Source organism: Cricetulus griseus, chromosome 3 (genome assembly GCF_003668045.3).
Source record: "Cricetulus griseus strain 17A/GY chromosome 3, alternate assembly CriGri-PICRH-1.0, whole genome shotgun sequence".
Classification (NCBI taxonomy): domain Eukaryota; kingdom Metazoa; phylum Chordata; class Mammalia; order Rodentia; family Cricetidae; genus Cricetulus; species Cricetulus griseus.
This window is the reverse complement of record NC_048596.1, coordinates 71,165,464-71,193,376: the sequence shown is the minus strand read 5'-3', so window position 1 is coordinate 71,193,376 and position 27,913 is coordinate 71,165,464. Positions and strand designations below refer to the sequence as shown.

Sequence of the window (27,913 nt, the reverse complement as noted above, 5' to 3'; positions counted from 1 at the left end):
GTCTCCCAAAGGGAAGAATCAGGTGCGAATGGTAGCAGAAGCCTCTTCCATGCGTAGATCCAACAGGCACAATGCATGGGACTCACTCAAGTCTCGGAACTCTGGGAAGGAGGAACTTAGAAGACCGAGATCTTAGAGCGACAAGGGACTCTTGGAAGGAGGAACCTTGGATCCCACGGAACCTGACAGCGGCGCTGACGCGACTACCCGGACTTTGGAACGGAAGGGCTGCGCGTGTCGCTTCCTGCCTGCCGGTGGGGAGGGCGGCAGTGCCGCCGCGATGTTACCCTACACCGTGAACTTCAAGGTGTCGGCGCGCACCCTCACCGGGGCGCTCAACGCGCACAACAAGGCGGCGGTAGACTGGTGAGGGCAGTGCTTCCGGCCGCCGGCCTCGGCCGCAGTTCGCGAGGGGACGGGGAAGAATTCGGGGCTTCCGGTCTCCCCTGCCTAGACCGCCGCCGGCCTCCCACAGCTCCCAGATTTTTCCTTTAGCTGAGACGTTTGGTTGTCATATGAGTCGCAAATGTCCCGACTGGGCAATTCCTCCGTGCAAACACAGTTTCATTCTTGTGTTCTTTTCTCTGCTTCTTACTCCTTTGCTGCTCCCATTTCCTCTTTGCCAACCTGGACCTGGGAGGGCTTCTCTCCCTCCACTCCCTGTTTCCTTATCTCTTCCTGGTCCGGAGTTTTTCTTACCCGCCCATACTCCTCTTTTTCACTTACATCCATTCAACATTGCCCCAGACTCGTCTGTCACGTGCACCTGTTCCACCTTTATCTTTCCTGGCTCCTGTGAAACACAGTCCTCTCCACAGTCGGTTCTCTTCCCACAGTAACATAACACCGAAGCTCCGAGAACTCATAATAATGTAGTGCAAAATTCCATAGCTGTGGTGTTGGGAATGTTGCTACGGAGGCTGAAATCTCTTGCGTTATTATTTATTTATTTTTTAAATTTGGTTGGAAGGACTAAGACTAGTCACTTATCGTAGGCACATTATGGATTCTATGTTATAAAAGTAAACATTGGATGCAGCGTGTGCATAAAAAAACAGCACAGATTGACTTACACGTCAAAGGTCTGCTTACATGTGAAGTAGATTGATTTATGACCGGCAAGAGGAAAGTTGAGTTGTTTTGTTTTTCATTTACATTTTAACACTGCTGTTTTGCCAGGGGCTGGCAAGGTTTAATTGCTTATGGATGTCATTCGCTTGTGGTAGTGATCGATTCCAGTACTGCCCAAACTCTACAAGTTCTAGAAAAACATAAAGCTGATATTGTTAAGGTAAGTTTAATCGCACATCAATCCCATAGGTCTGCCTCAAGTTTAATCCATCATCAGGTTCTCATTAAGTCATAGGTATAAATGTCAAATAGCCTTTAAAACCAGTTATTTAGGGTTGCCTATCATTTACATATACATGACTTAATGTTAATCCAGATTGCATTGTTAAGTGCTGGTTCTGGGTGAGTTTTGAAGAGGTGAGTGAAAATACCAGTTCTGTCATTTACCATCCCACTCACTCACCCATTAGTTTTGATCACTGACTACCATGTGCTGAGAATATAAACATGAACCAACTTTGTGAGTGTGAGGGAGTCTCACTGTGGTTTTGATTAGTGTCTTGCTGGTGGATAATCATGAACGCCTTTCCATAGACTTGTTGGTTATTTGTGTGTCTTTGTAAAAATAACTCAGATTCTTTGCCCATTTTGAGCTGTGTTGTCTTTTTATTATTAAATTGTGAGCTTTAGCAATGTATTTTAAGTGTGAACCCTTTATCAGACACATGATCTGCAGATATTTTCTCTCATCATTTGATCTTCTTTTCACTTGTTTTGATGGTGCCTTTTCAAGAACAAATGGTTTTATTTTTTTATATTTTATTTTATTCTTTCTTTCACTTGTGTATTTACTTGTGCTATATCCAGGGAACCATGGCTATCTCCAACATCAAGACAGTTTATACTTTTGTTTTTAGCTCTTTATTTAGGTCCTTGATACATTTTAAGTTAATATTTTGTATATGGTAGAAGATTGAGGAAAAAAATATCACTTGATTTTTGTATATTCACTTATGTCCGACGATCTTGCTAGATTCACCTCTTAGAACGTTGCCAAGAAAAAGCCAAAATATGGAAAACATAGCAATAAATAGCTGTTAAATGGAACTTATTTCCCTGTGAAGACAAAGTAAAGATGACGTGTTTTCCACAGCTGATCACATGCATGTGTTCATCAACTCTGTTTAGTCACCTGGCTGCCCTTCATGCAAATGCACTACAAATATTGGCTTTGTGTTATAAACACTCATTAGCAAGAAGGAGAGTTCATGTTTGCAAACTGCAAATAAGGAAGTCCCCTAGATGTGCCTGTGTATAGATGGTATGCGTAATACATGTGATGTTCAACTGTAAATGTGTACATATGTGCACAGACACACATTTATTAAGAAGATTTTTACTTGAGTATAAAGATTAGTAAAATTAATATTGAGAAAACTTTTTCCACCTTCTTCATAAATTCTATTGCAATTTATTACTCTTCTGCTTTGGCATTTATTATATATGACTGTTTATATGTGTACAAACATGTGCTTTCCTTTGTTTCTGTAAATTTGAAGATTTGTTATATTTTATCAATTAAGCACACTGATAAACAGATCTAGAATCTACACTGAGGTTAAGGAATAAAAGTGGAAGGCCTCCATGGTCTCCCCTGTGGAGATGACAATCCATGGGCTTGTAATAGCCAAAGAAGTAAAGTAATTACACATCATACAGTAACAGGGTGCTGAGAGAGAAGAAGGGATGGTCATGAGGACCAGGGAAGTAGCCAGGGAGAGAGAAGAAGGGATGGTCATGAGGACCAGGGAATGATTTGGCTTTTAGTGATGACTATAAGATGTACCTCTTACTCTGAATATTTAATGTCCAAGAATCAAATCAGATTTACTTTAGAGTTCGGTAGAATTTAATTTTTAATTTTAACTTGTGACTGTGTAATGCCTTGCACATGCACACCATGCACACTACCACTGAGCTGCATACCCAGCCCTTATTTTACCTGGTTAAAATTTTGAGACAGGATGCTGCTGCGTTGCCCAGGCTGGCCTTGAGCTTGTAGTCCTTCCTTAGCCTCTAGAATATCAGGGACTATTATGGCACCAACAGGCTAAGCTCTATTTTTATATTTTAATATACTTGGAATGTTTATGTATGTTGTGTGTGCATGTGTATATCCATGCTTGTATGTGTGGGCACACTTGTTTATGGGGGCTGTCTTAGTTAGAATTTCTGTTGCTGTGATAAAACACAACTAAAAGCAACTTGGGAAGGAAAGGGCTTGTTTCCTATTCTGGCTTGTAGTTCATCATGCAGGGAAGTCACGAAACCTGGAGACAAGAACTCATGCAGATGCCATGGAAGAACACTGCTTATTGGCTTGCTCCTCGTGGCTTGCCCAGCCTGCTTTCTTACAGCACCCAATCATCAATCAAGAAAATGTACCATAGGACTATCTGACAGGGGCATATGTCAGTTGAAGTTCCTTCTTCTAGCTTGTATCAAGTTGATATAAAACTAGCACAAATGCTGTGTGTGCCTGTATATATGACATCCAGAGGTTGACATTGGGTGTCTTACTTAGGTGCTGTCCATCTTATATATTGAGGTAGGGTCTCCTGCTGAACTCAAAAGTCATCGATTTGTAAAGTCTAGCTAGCCAGCTTGCCCCAGAGAGAGATCCCTGGCCTCTTCCTCCCTAGCTATGGAATTACAGGCCGGCCTCCAAAAGTTTTTGTGTCTCTAAGTTGTTTGTTTGGTTTTTTTCTAATTAGAACAATAGAATATAGAAAAATGTTCTTCATTTTTTAGATATTTTTACAAAAAATAGATTTTAGGAAAACTATGCTCTAAGATGGCCTGGAATTTTACCAAGGCATTTGAGAAATTTTGTTTTGTTTTCATACCTGATGTTAACAAAATATTTAGGCTATGCATCATTTTTCACATTTCAAAGGCATTGTAATTTAAAATTAAATACACCATTTAAAAATAAGAAATAAAAATGCCTTCATTTCAAAATTAATACTAGTTTCCTACTTAGTTGTACCAAACTGTTTATCATCTGAATGGTTAATGTGTTGGGAGAATGATGTCTGATGTCATTTGGTGCAAGTGTGCTTGATCCATTTTCTCCTCAAAACTAGGTTAAGTGGGCCAGGGAGAACTACCACCATAACATTGGCTCACCGTATTGCCTGCGCTTGGCTTCTGCTGATGTCAATGGCAAGATCATTGTGTGGGATGTAGCAGCAGGAGTGGCTCAGTGTGAGATCCAAGAGCATGTCAAGCCCATCCAAGGTGAGGAGCCCAGCTCTGCTGAGCTTGTTAACACGCTCACTCACTCTCAGAACGCTTTTGTCATTAGTTCTCTCCCTATATGTTTGATGTTGTTACTTCCAGGCTAACTCTTAGGGGTGTTTAGCTTGTCTACTGATAGGAATTTAACATTCTTTCCCCTGTCAATCCACTGTTGGGCACTGTCTCCTTAAATTTTAACTGATTCATACTGTAGTAAAATGTATTAGTTTCAGTATCAGCCTCAGCTGTGTTGATGAGACTCTTGAGCTACCAAAGTACAAACTATCAAGTCCACTTGTCTGACTGCAGTGAAATAGCTAGCAGTACTGATGATAAAGTGATAGAGATTAACAAACTTTTAGTCTCATGTTCATAACAGGATTGCTTGGTTTTTTCTTTTAGTGTTATTCTTCTAAAACTGTTACAGTGTTCTTCAGACAAGTCTTTGACAGTGTCTCCTGCTTGGCTGAAACACACACACACACACACACACACACACACACACACACGGATATGAGGGGATGTGAATAGGTGGATTTGCGTGTATGTTTGTAATGTGGAGAACAGAGGACAGTCTCAGGTGTCAGTCCTCAGGTGCCTTCTCCCTTTTGTTTGAGACAGTCTCTGGTTGGCCTGGAACTTTATCACACAAGCCAGGCTAGCTGACCAGTGAGCTTCCAGGAATCATCCCGTCTCTGCCCCATCTAGCCATAGCAATGCTGCAATTACAGGTGTGTGCAGCTGTGCCCAGCTCTTTACACGGACTCTGGTGATCTGAACTCAGGTCTCCAAGCATGCAGGGCAAGCACCTCAACTACTGAGCCATCTCCCCAGACATGCATAATTTTTTTCCTTTCTTTTTCTTTATTCTTCTCTCATACAGTGCATCCTGACTACAGCCTCCCTGCCCCCCCAGGATATCAACCATATGCAGCTTAACAAGTTACAATAAAGACTAGACACAAAACCCTCGTATCAAGGCTAGATGAAACAACCTGGTAGGAGGAAAAGGGTCCCACAAGAAGGCAAAAGAGTCAGAGATACTCCCACTTCCTTTTAGGACCCCTCAAAAACCCCAAGCTAAACAACCACAGCCTGTATGCAGAGGGCCTAGGTCAGACTCATACAGGCTCCCTGATTGCCGCTTCCGTCTCAGTGAGCCCCTGTGAGCTCTGCTCAGTTCATTCTGTAGACCATGTTCTGGTGTCCTGATTCCTCAGGCTCCTATAATCCTTCCTCCCCCGCTTCTTCAGGGTTCTGCCTAGTGTTTGTCTGTGGGTCTGTGTATCTGCTCCCATCAGCTGCTGGAGGAATCCTCTCTGATGACTCTGACAATTGGGCTAGGCACCTATCTATGAGTATAGCAGAAAATCATTGAATCATTTCATTCACTGGTGTTTTTGTTTTGTTTTTTGTTAGTTGTGTTTAGTTCTACCCTAGGTCTCTGAACCATCAAGATTCCAGGTTTTGACCATCCAGGCAGTGTCAGTCATGGGCTCCCCCTCTTGTCTTGGGCCTCAGATTAGACCATTCACTCCCACATACTCTGGGCCATTGTTGCCCCAGCACATCTTGCAGGCAGGACAGGTTGTGGGTCATAGGTTTTGTGACTGGGTTCATGTCCCAGTCCCAGCCTAGCCTGATTACAGAAGACAGCCACTTCAGGCTGTGTGTCCTCCGTTACTAGGAGGCCTCACTCAGATCACCCTCATAGGTTCCAGGGAGTTTCCACTGCACTAGATTTCCACATCACCCATTAAATGCCCCCTATTCCAGTTGCCTCTCCCTGTACTCTCTCCCACACCTGATCCCTCCTCCCGTTTCCATCCCCATCCTTTCCTAGTCCACCCACAAAATCTATTTCCCTTCCTCAGGAAGATCCATGTATCCCCCTAGACCTCTCCATTTTTATTAACTTCTCCAGGTCTGTGGATTGTAGTGTGATTTTCCTTTACTAATAGCCACTCACAAGTGAGTACAGGTCATGTTTGTCTTTCTGGGTCTGGGTTGCCTCTCTCAGAATGATTTTTTTCTAGTTTCATCCATTTGCCTGCAGATTTCATGATGTCCTTTTTTTCTAACAACTGAGTAATATTTGATTGTATAAATATACCACATTTTCTTTATCTATTCTTTGGTTGAGGGACATCTGGGTTGTTTCCAATTTCTGGCTATTATGAATAAAGCTGTTATGAGCATAGTTGAGCAAGCATCCTTGCATTAGGATAGTGTATCTTTTGGGTATGTAATAATTTTTAAATGATGATTTTTAAAATATTTATTTAGTGCTTACTGTGTACAAATACTAGGCAACATTCTTGTTCTAAGATATTTATTGTTTTTGAAAAATCATGAAAAGCTTCAGGGTTGTCAGGTAATTCTACAAAAGCATTTGTGAATTGTGGCATCCTGTCCATGACTATGAAAGTCTCAGATCCTGAGTTTATAGTTTCAGGTAATGATTATTGCTCAATAATAATTCACTTTTATATAAAATTCATCTGACAATGCATATATATTACATTTACGGGGTGGGTATTGGATTTTAAGGGTTATACACTTGGAAAAGTATCAAAGACAAGGTGCCCAGACATTTTGTGGTTTTGTCCTCATCTTTCTGGTTTTTACAGATGTGCAGTGGCTGTGGAATCAAGATGCCTCCCGAGACTTACTGCTTGCTATCCACCCACCAAATTACATCGTGCTCTGGAATGCAGACACTGGCACCAAACTATGGAAGAAGAGCTATGCAGATAACATCCTTTCTTTTTCTTTTGACCCTTTTGATCCCTCACATTTAACTTGTAAGTAGTAATTATCTGTAGAAAATTAGTTATAGGAAGTACGAAAAGTCTAATTGTGTTACATACACAAAATACACACTTTATATGTCCTCAATAACTTTAAAGTGAACGCTGGAGAAGTACATCTTCGTGTATCTGCAGTTCCTAATGTGCATACTGAGTTGTAACCCCATGCTGCAGGTACTTTTATTGTTAGGTATTTATGCTGGCAAGTCATACATGAAGGGGAACTCCAGCACAGTAGGTGCTTCCTCCTGGACCCTGGATTAGGCACAAACCACACCCAAACACCTGTTTTAAGTGGGGAAGAAAAGTTAAAGTGGCTGCTTTCTGACTCAGGCAGAAAACAGCAGCAACTAATTTTGCAGGTGTAATTTTTAAGAGGAGAAGAAGGGGAGATCTGTTATAGAATGGGCTAGAATGCAGTGGTAAAGGAGATAGGGTACAAGGGAGAAAGGAACAAAGGAAAGGGGGAAGGGGTATTTGTCCCAGAGGGACAAAGAGCTGCCTCTGGATAGAGGGAGGCAGACATGGCCCATAGGCAAATGGTGGTTTATAAAGGTAAAGGGGAAAACCCTAGTTAGGATGAGGTGTTTAATTGAGCATGTTAATTAGGTTAAACAAAGGGGGCTTCTGATTGCTGGAATTTGGTAGTCAGCCTCAAGAGGAAGAAGTAGCCAATGTAATGTAATGCAAGAGTGTTTAGTAAGGCAGGGGGAATCGGGTGGAAGAGCCAGGCCTGCAGAGCCACATGCTCGAGGGGGCTAGTGACCCTTCAATACACATGTTGAGTTCATGGCTGAATAGTATTGGACTACCTTGGCGCAGAGAGCTACTGTGATATTCTAGAACAGAATTAAGTAGACTTTGTTTAAAGAACTTGAATCAGGAATTTCATTTAATCTGTAGCCAAAGAGCTTCCTTTAAAAACATGATTCCAATTAATGCTATTTTGTGTAAAAGACAAGCTCAACAGAATTTTTCCTATAGAAGTATTTTTTTGCCAATATTTTGTGTTTTGTGGATGAAATTATCTAAAAATAAGACTAGTTTTAGATATTTGTGTAGTTTTATTATTTAAAAAATACTTTTTAATCAGTGACTCAACACGTACAGCTTTAGCTAGTATTACTATTTTGGAAACCAAGATGGAGTTTCCTAACTCCATGGAGTTAGTGTTCTAGTAATGTTAGACCCCCGAAAACTCAAGTATCCGGGGTCCCAGGCCACGTTCGCGGTCACCCCAATCACCAGGAGGATTCGAGAGCTTGCTGCAAACTGCACGAGGCTTTATTGTAATTTAACGAGTTAACCCCATGTTAGCTCGGGTCTTTTACCCACCCACCATGGTGGACGGCTAGAAAAAACGCCTTGAAGCTGCTGCGCATAGATCTTTATAGGGCAGCGTAAGGGGAGTGTCTAGGGGTACGCACAGGCTCACGATTGGTGTGTCTCCAGGCTTGGAGGGCTTGCCCTGTGTTGATTGGTCAACTGGTTGTTATGGCTCATAGGCCCTCCCAGGGTGGTTGCTATGCTCTCTACGTCATTGCTGTGCGCTTGTCCGTAAAGCACACCCAGGGTCGTAAAGCATAGCGCCACCAGCTAACCTCTGATTGGCTCCCTGTCACGAGGCAGGCATCTGACTTTCTAGTGTCTAGGTCAAGGTCATAGAAACACGTGTTCGGCCGTTATGGCTGCCAAAAGGAAAGCCGGTTCCTTCAGTAAGAGAGAGTTAGATTATAAACTATGAATGTAGTGAGGTCATAAGTTCTAGTTTCTTAAGAGATGTGAAGGGGGGGCTGGACAAATGCCTCAGCAGTTAAGAGGACCCTAGCTTGGTTCCTGACACCCATGTTGGATATCTTACAACCTCCTATAAATCCAGCTTCATAGAATTCAACAACTGCCTGCATGTGGCATACACACACACACACACACACACACAATAATAATAATAATAATAATAATAATAATAATAATATTAATGTCTTTAAAAGGTGATAAATGGTATAAAGAAGATAAAATCAATTGAAGGAGATGGGAGAGGAATGGGCTGTCCAGTTACTTTCGATTAATGGCCAGAACAAGCTTTATTTTAGTAATGATCAGACACTTGAAGGAGACAAAGGAATTGGCTGTGGTCTATAGTGTTTTCCCTGGATTTGAGTGATTCGAAATTCTTATCTATCAGAATTTTTTGAGAGAGGTAGTGTGTATGAGCATGTCTATGTTGAAAGAAAAAGAAAAGTTAAGAGGAAAATGTGACTAAGAAAATAATGTCAGTACCTTGTGTTCAGGCCTGTCTGTGTATGTACTTGTGCACACACACGCTTATTGGTTTGCTGACAAATTCAGTGCTAAGGGAACACAGTCAGAGGCTGGTTTGTTATAGTCAGTGGAGGACAATGGCATGAAAGAAGGAAGCCAGTGAGGCCTTGGAGGATGAATTCCAGAACCTGAATGGTGACAAGGATTAGGCTGAGTTCATTGTGTTAACACCGTCTCTGGTTTGGCTTGCAGAGGCACTGTGTGAGTGCACATGTATGTGTGTATTAATTACTTAGAGAAAAGGTCTCCAGATTGGCCTTAGACCGATGATCCCCGTGCCTGCGTCTCTTGACTGCTGGATGTCAGGTGTTGGTCATGTGCACCCTGCTGGACTTGTCATATATAGCATTGCCTGGATACCTGTGCTTACACAGCTTCACTAAAGTCAGGACCTAGCACAGGTGTGGTTCCCTGCTGTATACCCAGTATTAGCCAGGGAGTGAGGTACATGATCTTTCTAAGTAATAAGAAGGCTTAAGTTATATCACTCAATGTGGTGCTGAGATACTTTTTTTGTTTCATGGATAGGAAGCTTCTGTTGGCATTCTGCTTTGTGTGTGTGTGTGTTTTATATATATACAATACAGATATGAAAAAATATCTTAAAGTTCAGGCTGATGTTTGAGAAGGAAAAAAGATACTTATTAGACTTAGTAGCTCAGAGTAGTCATAAAAATTTAGTGTCATCAAATCAAATATTTGAACCTAGCTAAAGGTAACACAAGGTTTCCTACATATGGTAGTCTTCCTATGTGGCTTGTATATTCTAAAAAATGCTTAGATTTCAAAATTATAGCATATAATGGGAATAAAAGTCTATGCATAGTTTTTTTTTTTCTGTAAGAACCAATATTTGTTCTCTATGCCAATAATCTGGTAAATCTTTTTAATATAAAATGTAATTGAGAACTCAGATTGGAGGTTTCTGGTGAACTGCAGTGGACCACCTGTTTATGTGGGATAGCATCCCACGAGTTTGGAGTATAGCTTTGCCAGCTCCTACTGTTAAAGTATTGTTATCTTGCTTTCATGGGTTAGAGTAGAGCTGTGTGCTAACCTAGATTAACCCTTAATCAGAGTTCTGCTTCTCTCGATACAGTACTCACCAGTGAAGGCATTGTTTTCATCTCGGACTTCTCTCCTTCCAAGCCTCCCTCAGGCCCTGGGAAGAAAGTGTACATCTCCAGTCCGCATTCCAGCCCAGCTCATAACAAGCTGGCCGCAGCCACGGGAGCCAAGAAGGCTCTTCATAAAGTAAAGATTTTAATCACTCAGGAGAAACCTAGGTGAGTGCAAGGGAAGGGCTGAATGAAGCATGCAGCTCCCCCACCACTTCTGAAAGGGCTGACTTTGGAGCTACATTAAGATAAACTTTCTCTTTCATCTCTCCTGAGAGACTCAGCATTCATTGTCCTCTCCTCAGGCCACTGGTTGTGCTAGACCTCCTCACTGATTTTACAAATTAAAACTTAACACTTCCTAATTTTACTTGTGAAAATTGGAGATAATTTTAAAGTCGTGGTCACTGAACACATCAAGACTAGGGGAAGCTGGATTTTCACATTGATGCACTTCCTCATTTACATTCTGGGCCCTCTCCCCTGTCAAGAACAGGTGGATATTTGTATGTAAGTGAAGGAAGGCGTTGCCCAGCTGAGAGCTGGGTGCCAGGGAGGCTCTGACTGAGCACATCTTTACCTTGTTCTGATTTCACTCTCCCAGTCTGAGCATGGGGTCTTTAGAGTGCTTCGAGGCTTGTGACACAGTGTGTCTGTCCAGCACTTAGTGTAGTGTCAGGTATGCCCCATGCATTCAGAAAGCGTGAGCTGGCACTGTGTAAGAAATTGCACCTGAGTGAAATCATAAGGAACTATTTACATGCCTTACACATAGATTACTGGGTTTTTTTTAGAACTACAATTAATTTTATAGCTTTTGATGCTTTCTTGGTATTTGTTTCAAAATCATTTCTAATATGCTAAGATTATTCTGCTAAGACTGTGGATAATTAATTATATCTGCTAAAAGATTGTGCTATAAATACATTTGGAATTTGTGGATAACTGCTTTTTTTTTTCTATTAAGCCATAGTCTGGTTTAATTTACTGGTTAATTTATCTCACATCCTATGCTGAGATGGTTTAAGATTGCTTTTTAAGTGCCTTAATAGAACTTTACATTTTTGTGGATTCCATGTCACAAGTAAACCATTTAGCAGACTAAATAGTTTTGTTGTGCTTGCTTTGTTTTCTACCTTGTGATCTCAAGCATTGGAAAGTGCTGCATTGTCCCTTAGGTGAACCGGGCTGCATGCTTTCACATCCACCGATCCATGCAGTCCACTCCAGCCCTGGGCATTTGGGCCTCTCTTATTGTACAGCAGAAGAAACTGGAACCCAGTGTCACCCAGGCTCACACAGCTGGGGTTGGCAGCCAGAGGTTAATGCAATCCAGATTCCTGTCTTTCTAGTCACCCAGATTAACTCTGTTGTAAACTTCCAGAGCTTTCAATGTAATTATGTCAGAATATTGAACGCTTAATAAAAGATACTAAAATGAGTCTGAGTCTTGAGACTCTTTAGTAGCTTTTATTTTTTTAAAACAAGTTTCATATTCTACCTGCATAGAAGAAAATGGGAGATAATAAACTGAGCTTGTTTAGGGTAGCATTAAATATGGGGACAGAGGAGAGAAGGTGCCTGCCCCAGACCACAAGGATGGCACAGTACTCCTGCTTCAATGGTACTTGTCACCCTGAATGTTTTATGTTTTAATCCCAAGTCTGTATTTCAGCAGTCTAGTACTTCTAATTACAAAGGAAAAATTAAACTGTCTTATTAGTGCCAATTTCACCGCCATCTTATCGTAATCAGAATTCTGTACTGTTTATATGCTTCGAAGATTTAGAAACACTGGTGTCTACCTGGCCCACACAATCTTTTTGGCATAATTTGAATTCTGGCAGTTAGCAGAGGTCTGAGGTTCAGCTGCTAGTCCATTTTGGTCATTTCAGGAAGTGGTTGTTCATTCTCGACAGTTTTTATGTGCTGGGGTCCTGATGCTGACGTTGATGGCAGTTCCTCTTTCATGCTTTTCTCAGTGCTGAATTTGTAGCTCTCAATGACTGCCTCCAGTTGGCCTATCTGCCTTCCAAAAGGAACCACATGCTGCTGCTCTACCCTCGGGAGATTTTAATCCTTGACCTTGAAGTGAATCAAACGGTGGGCGTAATTGCCATAGAAAGGACTGGAGTTCCCTTTCTGCAGGTATCTATATGTGTCAGTTGCAGGCCCCACAATTACTATGAATGTTACTTAACAAGCCCAGGACCCTGCAAACACTGTGCATCCCCTTTTCTCTTCTGTTGAGGTAGCAGTGATATTACTCGCTTATTCTTATTTCCTGCACTTCTAGTTGGTTGCACTTAACTAAAAATTGTTCTAATTCGTTCTGGAATTTTTATTAAACTAGATAAGAGCCAAGCATGGTGGTGTGTACTTGTAATCTCATGTCTCAGGAGGCTGAGGCAGGCGGATTACCTTGAATTCAAGGCCAGTCTGTGCTCCATAATGAGCCAGCCAAAGTGACCTCTCACTACTGTGTCAAAAATACACACACACACACACACACACATAGAGTAATTCAACTTATATAGATGTAAAGGACAAGTTAATTTTAGGTTTGCAAATGGATTTTTAAGATGTTTATTTCATTAAATCTTGGCGAATGTGTGTGTGTGTGTGTGTGTGTGTGTGTGTGTGTGTGTGTGTGTGTGTGTCCTATTTTGTCCATATTCTTTAAATATGAGTTGAATTTCCTAAAATATATCTAATGCTCTGTTGGGGTTTAAAAACCAATTGGTGTCTGTTTAAAGGTAATACCCTGCTCTCAGCGTGATGGCCTGTTTTGCCTACATGAAAATGGTTGCATAACCTTACGTGTCCGGAGGTCTTATAATAGTGTCTTTACTGCTTCAAATGATGAACCAGGTGGGTGCACATCTCAGTGATGTTAATGGTATCTTTCTTCAAAATGGTCTTAGAAAGCATCACATGCAATAGTGTTGATGACATCCTTGTCCTGAGAAAGTGTTAAGATGTAATTACATGTGTGACACAGAATTGTGCATACGCCCTTCTGATCTCTTAACATCACGGCAGTGCCTCCTTTGTCCTTCCTTCTTGATATACGTATGGACCAAATAGATGTAACCTTCTGTGAGTATGGCCTCTGCTGTGCTCCCCTTATCCTGCACCCCTTGACTTTACGATAGCTTTCACTGTAACATTACAAAGGTTAGTTAGTCTCCAGGGCACCCACTGTCGGATCTTTTGGGGAATATAGGTAATGTATTTGTGAAATGATGAACTACACATAGATGGAAGAAATTTTATGGCGCAGGGATATTTGAGATGTTAGAGATTACTGCAAAGTAGTCTCGGTGCACTATTCACTGTCGCTTTTCAAAGCATCCCTTAAACACAGAGTGTTGTGATGGTAGTTGTTATTTCAGAGATTACACTTGTGTAGTTCTAAAGTGGGAAATTACCAATACGGAGCCAAGTAGAAATATAAGGGTATTTAATAGGGAAAAGCCTTACTTACAGAGCGACCTAGCCAGCTGGCGTGGCAGCAGTCTGTACAGCAAGCTGAAAAATGAAACCAAAAGTACCCAGCCACCTGACCGCCTCTCACTCTATGTTACCCTGACCACGCCCTCGAAGACGTGGTCAGACACACCTGTAGCCAGCCCCTAAGTAGGCATGGCTACAGCTTCCCCTACATAGTTCTCATGTCTTTGTTCTCAGTTATCTTTATAATCTGAAGAAATTAGTAATAGTTAAACATGATGCTGGTTTGGGCAGCTTGCACTAGTGACAGAATGCTATCATTTTAGTTGAGGTATTTACACTGGAACAGGTGGTATTTTTGGCTGTGTTTCCTCGCTGGCATATGAAAGAGACAGTTTTCCCTTTAGATCCAGATCCCGTTCAGGAGCTGACCTATGACTTGAGAAGCCAGTGTGATGCAATCAGGGTGACGAAAACTGTCCGTCCCTTCAGTATGGTGTGCTGTCCTGTTAATGAGAATGCAGCTGCCCTCATAGTGAGTGATGGACGGGTCATGATATGGGAACTCAAGTCTGCCATGTGCAGCCGAAATGCACGTAACAGGTGAGTGAATAATAGGTTTGTGATTTGCATAGGCTTTGATTGTTGTTTTCTGTTTCTGTTTTTAAATTAACAGAATTATATAAAGAGTTTTTTATAAAGCCATTTTAAAGGACATATGCCCTAGATCATTAGGTATTGTGTTCTGACAGTTGCTTTACCTGTGGCCAAGATTAGTAACTGCCACTGTACAAGAGAAATGCCATGGTCTGGGATTGATAGTTGAGTACCTGATGTGTAATGCTGACTTGAAATATGTGTAACTGTCTGCTCTCTGTGTCTTTGCAGTAGTTCTGGTGTGTCACCGTTATACTCACCAGTATCTTTCTGTGGGATTCCTGTAGGAGTGCTGCAGAATAAACTCCCAGACCTTTCCCTGGATAATATGATTGGTAAGCTTGTTTTCTTTCTCCAACTTGCATATAAGATATTCTCTTGAATTGCAAAATTTATAGAGTAAGTGACTTGGCAGTTATTATAAAGTCAGTTAGTATTTAAGAAAACTCTAATGTGGATTTTTTTTCCCTCTAAGTAAACCAGTGGAGTCTAAGCTATTTAAGCATGAAGGTATCTGAAGTTGGTTAGGCTTTGCAGTTGTTGGAATTAGAAAATTTCAACCTTGAGAGGTTATGATCTAAATGAAAGAGACTGAAAGAGAGGATCACAGATGCCTAGATTCTGGGTGGAGAGCCCCTGCTTTGCAGTCCCTCCCTCCTCAGGACCTACATGCTCCCTGACCCACAGCTTGGCAGTAATTACTTGCTACTTGTAATTGAAAATCCAACCCAAGTGCTGTTTCTTGATGTAAGCTCATTTATGCTTTCTTTCTTTATAGTCCCTAATATGACCCAGATGTTGTTATTTGTGGGGTTATCTCCCTTTCTTCTAGTAGGTCTTAATTCTACAGGAATAGTTCAGTGATTCAGTTCTGCATCCCCAGGACTGTGCTTTGAGATATGCAATGAAGATTCACTGAAGGAATAAATTAGCTGAGCAATATTAGAAAAAAGAAAACTTTTTGATGGGCATTTTTTTTTTCTTTTTGAGATTCTTACTTTGAACAGATACTTATAAATAAAATATCCAGCCATTGCATGATCTTGGGGCTAGGATATGAAAGGAAGAATGGGGACTTGACCAGTGTCAAATGTTATGAAACTTGGAATTGTTTGACTTTATAATGTGCCAAGCAGTTCTTTCTAAATTATCAATATGGTTTATAAAGGATTTTCTGCATCAAATTTTTCCATAATGTAAATGAGAATGGGTATTATCTAGTGAGTTGTTTTGTTTTAAATGCCAGTAACATACTACAAAGAGCAATACCTTATTGATCATAGTAATCAACTGATACTTTCTGTGTGCTTAGTGCTACGATTAGTTCTATGCCAAATGCACAGCGCATCACACAGCCCTGCAGCATAGTTCATATGCCTCCATTTGTGTAGAGAATGAGTCCCAGAGAGGTTTCCAAACATGCCCTTAACCACACAGCAGTGGACGGAAAACACCACATCCCTATTTTCCCAGCTCCGGAGAAGGCACTTAAAAGTGGTCTCCAGTCCTACCTGCTCACTTAACCGTGTATTCCAGTTGTATGTGTTCTATGGTTGTCTGGGGCAAGACCCTGATCTTGAAGACCTTAATTATGTCACAATTCGTTCAGTTGTAGAGTCCTTTGTTCAATTATACCATCTTTTAGTTCTACCTATTCTTCCAGACAAGTCCTTGTGAGGAAGTTTGTATACACTGACAAGTTTTACAAAATTATTTGATCATTAACAATTTTCTGAGTTAATTTAATTTGTCTATTTTAGCATAAAATATTAAAGTAAAAAGAATTATGAATGCAAATGAACAAATGCAAATGGTTTGTTTAAACCAGTAAATGAAGCCCATACTCAGGTGAATTTTTATGTTGTTTAGGTGTCTAAGTGATACAAATTACAATATTTAAAACCAAAGATAGACTGTCAAGCAGTTCTTGACAGTGGAGTTTAAGTGTTAAATAAATAAAGCTTTGTCATTTGCAAGCATTTTAATTAAAACTTTTAATTAAACTTATAATTTGAAGCTCACTGTGTACTTGGCCATAATGGAAAGCAATTCACTGAGATATGGAAAGTGGCTTATGTTTACTGTCAAGCCTGTAATTCCAGAACTGTCAAGCTTGTAATGTCCCAGAGGTGGGGGCAAAAGGATCAGTTCAAGGTCCTCCTGGGCTACATAGCAAGTTCAAGGTCAGTCAGGCTACAGTCTCAACAAAAGGATAGCTACAATGGTGCTTTGTATGTTGCATATATTCTTGATTAATATGTTTATTTATTTTACATATTTAAAGTATTTCATGATAAACTGTTCATTTTTGTAGCTATGATGATACATTAAGGCTTCTTATTAACAATCGTGAGTTCTTTGTGCTTATTAGTTTAATGTGTCTTACAAAGTCCCTCTAACTGAAAAATAGCCCTGCGGAAAAGAAAGGTAGTCAGGTGGCAATGTGTTGCAGCATCTCACTCTCTAGACGGGGTCCTAAGCCACGTTTCCCACTCTCTTCCTGAGATCTCTTCTCAGTGCTTCTCCTAGGGGCTCTGTCTGAAGCAATTTTCTCAGAAGACTAGTAATCTAGTTTGAGTAATCTAGTTTGAATCTATTAAAGTAAATCCTTGAGCTGTTAGTGATGTGACTTAAGATCCATGGGCAGCTCTAGAGCTGTTGTGAGCTTGCTAGCTACAGTCCCTAGAGTAGTGGTTCTCAGCCTTCTTAATGCTGTGACCCTTTAATACAGTTCATTCCTCATGCTGTGGTGACTCCCAACCATAAAATAACTTTTGTTGCTGCTTCGTAACTGTAATTTTGCTACTGTTATAATGTAAATATCTGTGTTTTCCAATGGTCTTAGAGGACCCCTGTGAAAGGATCATTCAACCCCCCAAAGGGGTTGCAACCCAGAGGTTGAGAACTGCTGCCTTAAAGAGATACCTCACAGCTTTCTTTCTAGACCTATGTTAAGGTCAGCATATCTTTATGCTTTTCCCTGCCTATCAGGGCAAAGTGCAATTGCTGGGGAAGAGCACCCAAAAGGCACCATTCTGCAGGAAGTGCACCTCAAATTCCTGCTGACAGGACTGCTCTCAGGACTCCCGTCTCCTCAGTTTGCCATCCGGATGTGCCCACCACTGACCACGAAAAACATAAAGATGTATCAGCCACTTCTTGCTGTTGGTGAGTACTTGGCCTGTTCTTTTGTTAAACTCATGTTATAAGACACTTAGGCTTCCTAGTTTCTAGAAAGTCTTTATTCTCTTGGGGGATTTTTTTTTTTTTTTTTTTAAACGGGGTTTCTAAGTGTAGCCTTGGCTGTACTGGAACTCACTGTAGACCAGGCTGACCTCAAACTCACAGAGATCCTCCTGCCTTTGCCTCCTGAGTGCTGGGATTAAAGGTGTGTGCCACCACTGCCTCACTGGGGATGTTTTAAAAGGAGAAACAGCTTGGCGGAAACTGTATAAATAATTCCCTTAATATTTTTCTTAATTTTTTTCTATTCTGTTTCCTTTCTTAATTGCATTGAGCACATGTGTTTAAGATTATTTCTATGAACACATTTCTGAAATATCAGGGACAATCTGGGGCAGACAAAAAGCTTTAGGAATAGCAATGGCTATGAGCTGTTGTTCAGTGCAGTGGTAGCAGAAATGCCGATTAACCAAGAACACCAGTGACCAAGTCCTATGTTCCATGCTTTGTGCACATTTTCTCATCTAATCTCTAACAATTAGATTTTTCTGTTTCTCCTAGCTTAAAGAGGTAAAAATGTAGGTTTGGTGTTGGGTAAACAGATCACCCAAGGCCTGAGCCAGAGTTTCTTTAGCTTCAGAAATCACGTTAAACCATCATATACTGTCTTGACGTGACTTGTTTAAAAGGAAACAAAACATATTAGAACACTGGTTAATGAGCTCAGGTTAGCAGGTTTTATAACAAATATTGAGTCTCAAAACTATCAACTTTCATGTGTAGAAAAGTTTAAATTAAGTTATTATGTATATTGATTTTTATTTTAAAATCTCTCAGAGGAAGTATGTCCCTGAAGTTAGGTTAAGATTTCAGAGTATGTGAGATTAGACCCCATTTTGATAAGGAAGGAAACATCTTTGTTTTTGAAGTATATTATTTGGATCCTTCTGTAGAAGATAAATTTAACAAAAGACTGGTGGAATTGGCTCTTCTACTAAATTAGCACACATCTCTTCTGTCATTTTGATAGGTACAAGTAACGGCTCTGTCCTGGTGTACCACCTCACCAGTGGTCTGCTGCACAAGGAGTTGAGTGTCCACTCTTGTGAAGTCAAGTGAGTATGGCTTTGCGACATTGAGATTACAAATTTAGATGACCTCAGAAAAATTCTCTTCGCTAGGCTTTTCTGCATTGAGTGTTCTGCTCTGGGATATGAAGTGGTTTGAGTGACAAATGTGTAACCAGCTAATGGTTCATCAGAAATGGTCACTCATTGTCTGCTTTGTTCTGGTGGGACATTGTATTTATCAATTTCTCCTATTTCAGGGTTCTTTTCTCACTGGAAATCACTGTGTTGCCAGGTTTATATAGTTTATTTCTCAGTTTGATTCAGATCTGTCAAGACCGCTCATTGTGTATTTGAGTAAAGTCATCTTGAGTTGTTAGTTTGAATATCACCAGAAAAGATACAAACTGAGAAGCATTTGTTTGGTTTTGAGATGCAGTCTATATGTGAGGTACAGTGTGAGCAGAGGCTTCTGAGAGAAGGCTAAACTGGGAACAGAGAACCTCCTGCTTCAGACATATTCCTGAATCTGCTTTTGACAAACCCCACAGCTTTATTTTGCTGAATGCTGACCTGCTTTCTTTTTTGCCCATGAGAGATACACTATGAAATTACATGTATGTGTAAAATGCCCAGTGCTTTAATGATCTTCTAATGAAAATATGAGAAAGGTTCTGTATTTTGTAATTTAGTTTTGTAATTTAGTCTTGTGTGAACATTGAAAGCCTTAGTGAATCTAATGAACATATTTCAGTGTAAATCTGATGGAGCAAGGTTAGCCTTTTGAATATCCAACTTATGATTATAATAGAAATCCCTTTCAAGAGCATTGCCTGTGGTGGCTGTTTTTTACCATCTTAGGTTGTGCCCCTCCAGTATCTCTGCAAATATCTTCCAGACACTGACCTTGGGGCACAGCAGCACTGTCCCTCTTTGGCCTCAGGGTCTGCAGCTGGCCATTCTGACACTTCTTGCAGTGGCCTCCACTGCCACTGTTCTTCGTGTCTTCTCTTTTCCCTTCTTTTCCTGTCTGTTTCCTTTTACCCTCATCTTTCATGCATAGTAGTTCCTTTTATGCCTGACACCAACCAATCAGAACTCTGCAGTGCTAACTAACCATCACTAGTTCTAAGAAGATTATGTTTTGTGTCAGTATGTTGTGTCCATCATTTCGCTGACCCCACCACAACCCTAAAGAGTAGGGGCTGTCACCTTTCCAACTGATGGACAAAGAAAGTGGGGAAACAGTGGGTGGGATTCGCTCCTGGCCGTTCAGGCATCAGAGCCTGAGCCCTTTCTTGTAGCCATGTATCATCCTTGTGCTAGGTCTCCTCCGAAGAATGTCAGTGGATTGGGACTCAGCAATGATAATAAGTGTTGACTGAGCCAAGAATCGTGCTGAGAATTTGACATGCGTTTCCAGAAAGTCAAGCATGTTGTCATTAGTTTCTGAATTCTGAACCTCAGTAGCTGGTTCCTGGATCAGTCAGGGTATGCATATCGCCACGCACTTGCACATACTGTGGTATTATCTAGGGCTGAGTCATCCTGAAACCGTTGTCTGGATAGTGAATACTCTGGGAGATGTGTTGTTCACACAGAGGAGTGCTGGGAATGATCATAGGCAGATGCCCCACTTTTCACATGAATTTCCCTTTTTGTTGACATTTTGATGGGAATTCACTTTATATTCAGAGATGTTACCCAAGAGGATGCTAAAATCCTGCTGTCTTTGTGTTTCAGTTAATTCAGTTTAGTATTATAATTAAAACCATTATGAAAATTTCACAGATGTGCTAGAAAAAAAGTCTGAATGGTTGGCAATAACCCAATGTATTCTTGATTTTTCACATGCAAATTAAGGCTAACTTTTAGCTAGTTGTTTTACTGGTACTTGAATCCTATGTAGACATGTGGCCAGGGGCTGTATAATGACAGAGAGCCATGGGAGGTGCAAGGGGTGAGTAGGGAACATGATGCTTCAGTGCTTTACAAGGGATGGTTCACAGATATCTATGGAACATTTGCTGTACGACTAAAATTGGAGAGTTTGGTGCTTATAACCCAGTGGCAGATACAGAAGTTACAAAGTGAAATGATTGACTCTGTTAGATCATTAGTTTGTATCTTTGTCCAGTGGGCTGAGTTTAAAACAGTGGTCTGCTACTCTGAAGAACTTGTGAATAGTCTTTTATACAGCCATGGATGAACTCTGTATTGCTGTGATTACAGCATTGCTTTGAATTCTTTGTGGAAAGTGAATGGTCTCTTGTTTATCTAGAAATTTACCGGGGAATTTTAGGATTAAGGCCTTCAAAGTCGTGTGCTGCCATCCTTGTTGAGAAGTAGCTTCTGTGTTACCCCTTCTATAGATCCCAGCATGCTCGGGTTGTGAACCCATGGCAATCTGATGTAATCCTAAGATTACAGTTGTTCAATAGCTAGGGATCCTACCAAAAAAGATTAGAGAACTCCTGGGTCAGGCATAAGCTGCTGCTCTTAGTCCTTCAGCTATTCAGTATAGAGTTAAGCCTGGACAACAGTGTTCTAATCCTGATGGCAGTGTGAAGCTCAGCTGAGTCTGACAGGAGTTTTTTATTCTTTTCTTCTGACAGATAACACTGTCCTTATCTAATGCACTTGGAAATCCAGCTTGATTTTATTTTACTTATGAAGGTATAAGCTGCTGTTGTATTCTGTTCAAAAGCAGCATGGTCACACTGCCAGATTACAAATAAGCAGCCCCTGCAGGTTCTGTTGCAGCTCCTGGGCTGGGACCACTCATGAACAGGGGAAGCACTTCCATGGAACTGTGTCACACTGATTAACAGAGGCGTGCTAGGTGAGATGCATGGTACATCCCTTTAAAGACAGTCCAGGGTGCTGGGAATGTAGGTCAGTGGTAAAGTGCTTACATGTGAGGCCCTGGGTTCAACCCCCAGCAACACACGTTATGATAAATCTTTCCGATAAATCTTTCTGCCAAAAGCCGCCCGAGCCCTAACGCCACATGGGTGGTCTCCACCAGCCGCCGAGTTCTGCCCACCATGTGGATGGACAAAATAATACAGAGACATATTAGGTACAAAGCTGCTTGGCCAGTGACTAGGATTTCTCATCTGTTAGCTCAGTCTTAATTATCATAAGTCTATATATTTTATAAGACTTATAGAGGATGCCTTTTGCTGGCACCCTCTCTTGCCGGTGGCTCACATGGCGCCGCTGAAGGAGGAAGGGGAAAAGGGGAACCCTTCCTGTTTCCTTTGCTTAAATATTAGTCTCCTTGCTATGTTACTTCCTGCCTGGATCACCACTTCTCTACTACATTTCCCAGAATCCTCTTTGACTCCTAGTCCCATCTAACTTGCTGTCTCATTGGCCAAACAGTATTTTATTTAACAATCAATAAGATGAATATACACAGAAGTACTTCCCCCATCCCACACACAACTAGTTTATTACACTGTTGCCTTGGTTGGTCAGGCTTAGATCAAATGGCACAGTTTCACAGTCCTCCTGGGAGATTTGCCTGGTCCCTGAGGTCAGAGTGTGTGTGGCTCACACAGCTCCTGTTGAACTCTATATTATCTGAAGTACACTTGCATGCTGTCCCTTTTCTGCTAGGATATAAGCTTCAGATGGACAGCAGGTATGTCTGTCTCATTCACAGTGCTTCACATAGCCCCTGGCGTGAATTGGATACTTAATGGATTCATTTAAAAACCAATGCATGAGAAGTAGGAGGGCAGGTTGCCAGTGCTCAGAGCTACTGACACTGCTATTCCAAGTGTAATAACGAATTAGTGAGTTGATATTGCTAGCAGCAGGACTTGGGAAATGCTCTGAGCTAGTTTGTAGGTGAACATCTGCTTGAACACTACCAGGCTTATTGACAGATCAAATGCAGTGATTTCTTCCCTTCCTTCTCTCTAGAAAAAAATTGAAGACTTGCCTGCTAGGGGGAAGAAAAGAGAAAGAAGAGACAAAAGAACTTTCTTAGTGATTAGCCCAGCTATAGGATAACCACTATGGGTATATTTATTTAAATCAGGCCTGATGAATTCCTGAATAACTGTGCTAACCATGAGTGTGATCATGGCCAGTCCTTTTGTGCATACTCAGTAGTGTGTCTGTGTAACTAATGAGGCTGAGATGCAGAAATCCAAGTGAGAAAGTACTAGAGTCAGTTTATCCCAGCTGTATCTGAAGAAGGAAGGAGAAAGATGTGCCCGGTGTGGAAGTTCCAAACTGTACTCATTTCAAGCAACCTTTAGTCTGAGTGTGTCAGCACAGCATTATTTTGAAATGGCTGTCTGTAATCCTAGCTATCACAGCTATTGCTACTGCTTCAACAATTCTAGCTCTTTGTGGATTATGCTGTCCTTCTACCAAAAGACAAGTACATGGGTACACAGGAACCAATGAGGGAAATGCTGGTAGTTAACATAGCAGATAACAACAGGGTAGACTGGAGTGTCATATCCCGCTAATCCCACAGTTGGAATGCCGAGGCAGGAGTATCACCGTGGACTATACAGTGTGCTTGAGGTCAGCCTGGGGTACAGAGCAAGACTGTCTCAAAAGAAAATAAATGACAGCAGGTCAGGTTCTGAGGATAGAGCAGTAAGCTTGGATGATGCAATGCCTAGTGGTCTTAAAAGCTGCAAACGGGGGCTTACATTGACACATGAGATAATTGTACTGCTTGGGGAAAAAAGCACAACAGGAAAAAAAAACTATCTCATGCAAATCTAGTAATTGCATTCAGGTTGCTGTAGATCAGAGGTCAATAAACATTTTTTTTGTAAAGGATCAGTAATAACATTTTGTGGCTTAAGAGTTTAGATCCTGAAGCCTCTCACAGCTGTTCAAGTTTGCCATTGTATTTTGAGAACAGCCATAGGCACCTCGTTCACACTGCAAATGGATGTCCCTGAATACTGATGAACAACTGTAAATTGGACCCAGTGTTAGTCTTTTGTCCTAGCCAGCCTTTCTACAGGGAAGAAAATGTGTCATCATTGCCTGTCAGCCCCACTGCTGTCCTGTTTGGGTGGCCCTTTCTGAAGCTGTGCTTTCTCTGTGTGATGGAACACTTGGGGCTTCTGTCTCCTTCAAATCTTGAAGCTGAAGGCAGATTCTTTGCTCCATCAAGTTTTGCTCGTGTTTTGCAGCTGGGAGTTTTGATAACATCTCTAGTAGTCACTTTAAGGATTCTTTTCTGAGTGTTGCTGTGCTACTTGTTTTAAACACTTAGGTTCTTGAAAAACTGCTCTGAAGTGTTTCTCCCCAGCTGAATTTTAGTATTCATTTAATTTGAACAAATTTCACCTATGTCAGAGTATGCAGTAATGTAGCCTAAAGGGGTAAGAATAACATTTTAATTACATCATTAATAAAATGAAGTCTTAGGAAAACCGTATTTTTCAAATAAACATTTCAAATGACAAAAGGGTACAAGACTAAAATTTGTTTGCTTTTTAGGGGTATTGAATGGACAAGCTTGACCAGTTTCCTTTCTTTTGCTGCTTCGACTCCAAACAACATGGGGTTAGTGAGAAATGAACTTCAGCTGGTTGATCTCCCAACAGGTCTGTGTGTTGGCTTCCTGAAAGACAGGGGTGGTATGTCATGCTGATGGAGACACTGTTGTTTGCATAGAATGTGCATGTAGAGGTCAGAAGACAACTTTTCGGGAGTCAGTTCTTTTTAATCATCTTGGCTCCTGGGATTGACCTCAGTGGCAAGTGATTTTACCCACTGAGCCATCTCATTGGCCCTATAAAAGATCATTTTTTAAGCCATCTCTGTAGGTTCTCTTCTTAGAGTTTGGAAACCACTGTGGGAAACCTTCAAATTTTTTATAGGTTAGTGATGATTTTTAAATGCTCAAATTTAAAACTTTGATAGCTACAGGCTGATTGGATTAGGGAAACTTGAATATTGGAAGTCTTTGCAATAGAAAACATTCTAGGGCTAGGGATGTAGCCCCATTCATGCAGTGCTTGCCTAGCATGTGGGAACTCTAGGTTCTAGCTCCAGCACCATATAACCAGGAGTGACCCCAGCACTCAGGAGGAGGAAGGCACATTATCCTCAGCTACATGAGTCCAGTCTCATAATTTTAAAGAGGTGTCTCTTAATCTGGGAGATGGCTCAGCAGGTAACCCACACAGTAGAAGGAGATAACTGACCCCACAAGTGTTTTTCTGACATTTGCCTGTGCACACCTCACAAATCCACACACTCAGTAAATAACTAAATATGATAGAAAGAAAGTATTCCAGTAAAGTAACTTGTTCAGGGTTTTTTTAAATGTGTAACCCAATGAATTTAAGGAATGAAGAATTTTAAACTATAATACCACATGAGTTTTAAATACAATGATTTCAAATAAATGAATTTCTTCAAAATAATGCAATATCTGGGTGTGGTGGCCAGATCTCATTGAGTTCCAAGCTAGCCAGAGCTACATGATAAGACCCTGTCCCCCCCAAAAAAAAATCAAACAAGCAAACAAGGAAACAATAGTAAAATCAAAATATGCAGATGATTTTAAATAATAATGATGTGTAGTTGTAACAGTTGTTTGGTTGTCTTTCTATACACAGTTGGTGTTAACTTAATCATCCATGTCCATATTCCATTGCTGCTGTAGTATCAGGAAGTGACCTGCCTGGGCACTTAAGGTCCTAGGTTCCTGCTTTGCTAGCATACTGGCTCTGACTTTCTCTCAAGCAATATCATATCTCACAGTTTGAACAAGACTGTTATTAGTCATTCACTTTTTTTTTTTTTAAATCCCTGTGTTCTTCAGCAGTGTTCTTCAGCAGAACTCTTGGCTGCTTTAGACTCTGTCACTACAGATTTCTCTTGTCTGTGATATGGTCACTGTGATACGGTCCCTGAAGAGGCACTTGTGAGTGCTCAGGTTGTAGGTTTTTGTAGCTGGAAGCTCTCGAGCAGAGGTTCTCCGCCTTCCCAATGCTGCGGCCTTTTAATATGTTTCCTCATGTTGTGGTGACCCCCAATGATAAAATTATTCCACTGCTACTTCATAACTGTAATTTCACTACTGTTATGAGTTACAGTGTAAACATCTGCCTTCCAGTGGTCCTTGGTGGCCCCTGTGAAAGGGTCATTTGATGCCTTTTGGGGGCCATGACCCACGGGTTGAGAAGTGCTGCCCCAGAGGTTAGTAGACTGCAGTTTCTACACAGGTCCATTTGGGGAGTGTAGATTGATGGCACTTGCTTCCTGCAGGAGCAGGGGCGCGTAGGTATGTTCAGTTGTTTTCTGCCTGTTATGTTCTTTCTGTAATTCAATGTAAGTAAAATTCTCAGAAGAAGATATTAAAGTATATTTGTTCAGGTAAAGGTAGAATTTGTTTTTATTTATGAAAACTGTTGTCCTTTTTGGCACTTAACTAATGCAGTGTATAGTTATAACTCTCAGTTTCACTTAGATATTTTGGTAGGAATGTGCTCAGACGTTTCATTTAATACTTTGCACATAAGATATCTTAAATACTCATTTCAAGAGGTTTTTTTTCTCCCAACTAATTGGCATGTGAGCACACAGGTGTGTCTTCTATGACTTTAAGTGCACAGTGATTGCTGGCAGTCCGCAGATGCCATAAACTTTTAGACAGCAGTATCTCTAAGTTTCTAAAATTGAATTACTGAATTTAAGAAACTATATTAACACTAAAATATCTTTTTATAAAATAAGCATTTTAATGTAAGTAATATATTTTGTTTCCCTTTTCACATTTTAAGAATATTTTTAAATTTAGCTACTAGAGCTGGCTTTGAAGCAAATGAATGGACAGGAGGCAGTGACTGTGTGGCCAACCACATCAGACGGTACAACTTATTGTTTTCATTTGGTATGTGTGTTCACTTTTTCATTTTTCCATTAAAGGGAGGAGCACTGCTTTTCGTGGTGATCGAGGCAATGATGAATCACCCATTGAAATGATCAAAGTATCTCATTTGAAGTAAGTGTCAACCTACACCATCTATGGTTTTATCTCAGTGGTATATCACAATTGTTTTTTAACGTTTAAGAAAGTAGGGACATGTTAATGTTCCTAGAGTTTGTTGGTAATAGCAAATAGTTATGTGTGGCCATATGAAAAGGGTGGATGTGGAGACAGCCTTGAGATGCTCTTCCCTTCTGCTTCCCTCCCCGCCACCTTTGTTTTCACCAATCCTACTGTATGTGTATTTTTCCTTGGACCAAAAATTCAAAAGACTATTGGAAATAAAATAAGCATAAATTGTACACAAAGAAAATGAGATCTTTCACAATAATCATATGCTCAAAAGGGCACAAGACAGAGAAGACAATGATCTTTTTCAGGGAAAATACATTTTGTCAATTCATAAAACTGACTGTGCTGCCTAGTCTTATGTCAGCTTGACCCAAGCTAGAATCATCTGAAAAGAGGAATGAATCTCAATTGAGAAAATGCTTCCATAAGATCCAGCTGTAAGGCATTTTCTTAATTAGTGATTGATGCAGGAGGACCCAACCCATTGTGTCATCCCTGGGCTGGTGGTCCTGAGTTCTATAAGAAAGCAGACTGAGCAAGCCAGAAAGTTCCTGCCCTGACTTCCTTCAGTGATGAACAGTGATTTGAAAATGTAAGCCAAATAAATCCTTTCCTCCCCAACTTGTTTTTTGGTCATGGTGTTCTGTTGTAACAATAGAAACTCTAATTAAGATAGCTGACTTTGTTAATCCCATGACAGGAAAATTCACCCAAGAGTCATATCATTTTAGAAAACAGAGAGAAGTGATAGCAGTGGATTTTGGGATTTCTGTGCGAACTTTAGAACCAGTTTGTCATGTATACTCAAAACACCTTCCGGGAGTTTTGCTCTGTGTATCAGAAGGGGGAAGAATGGACATCTTAAACAAATTTTTA

At 40.8% G+C, this 27,913-nt stretch overlaps 1 protein-coding gene across 4 annotated transcripts in view; it reads left to right on the top strand.

Annotated features, from left to right (window-relative positions):
- The first annotated feature begins 214 nt into the window (after positions 1-214).
- Positions 215-27,913, top strand: part of Wdr11 (WD repeat domain 11) — a 47,485-nt gene continuing 19,786 nt past the window's right edge. For 3 of the 4 annotated variants that reach the window (XR_003483118.2, XM_027404448.2, XM_027404446.2), the window contains exons 1-13: positions 215-366; positions 1,180-1,291; positions 4,218-4,371; positions 7,002-7,175; positions 10,603-10,789; positions 12,604-12,769; positions 13,378-13,492; positions 14,470-14,677; positions 14,963-15,066; positions 17,723-17,899; positions 18,945-19,029; positions 24,466-24,572; positions 26,905-26,980. Coding sequence is in view for 3 of the 4 variants with exons in the window: in XM_027404448.2 (XP_027260249.1) it covers positions 281-366; positions 1,180-1,291; positions 4,218-4,371; positions 7,002-7,175; positions 10,603-10,789; positions 12,604-12,769; positions 13,378-13,492; positions 14,470-14,677; positions 14,963-15,066; positions 17,723-17,899; positions 18,945-19,029; positions 24,466-24,572; positions 26,905-26,980 (1,751 nt within the window). In the remaining variant the exon portion in view is untranslated. The remainder of the gene's footprint in view (positions 367-1,179; positions 1,292-4,217; positions 4,372-7,001; positions 7,176-10,602; positions 10,790-12,603; positions 12,770-13,377; positions 13,493-14,469; positions 14,678-14,962; positions 15,067-17,722; positions 17,900-18,944; positions 19,030-24,465; positions 24,573-26,904; positions 26,981-27,913) is intronic. The other variant, XM_027404447.2, reaches the window with a different exon arrangement.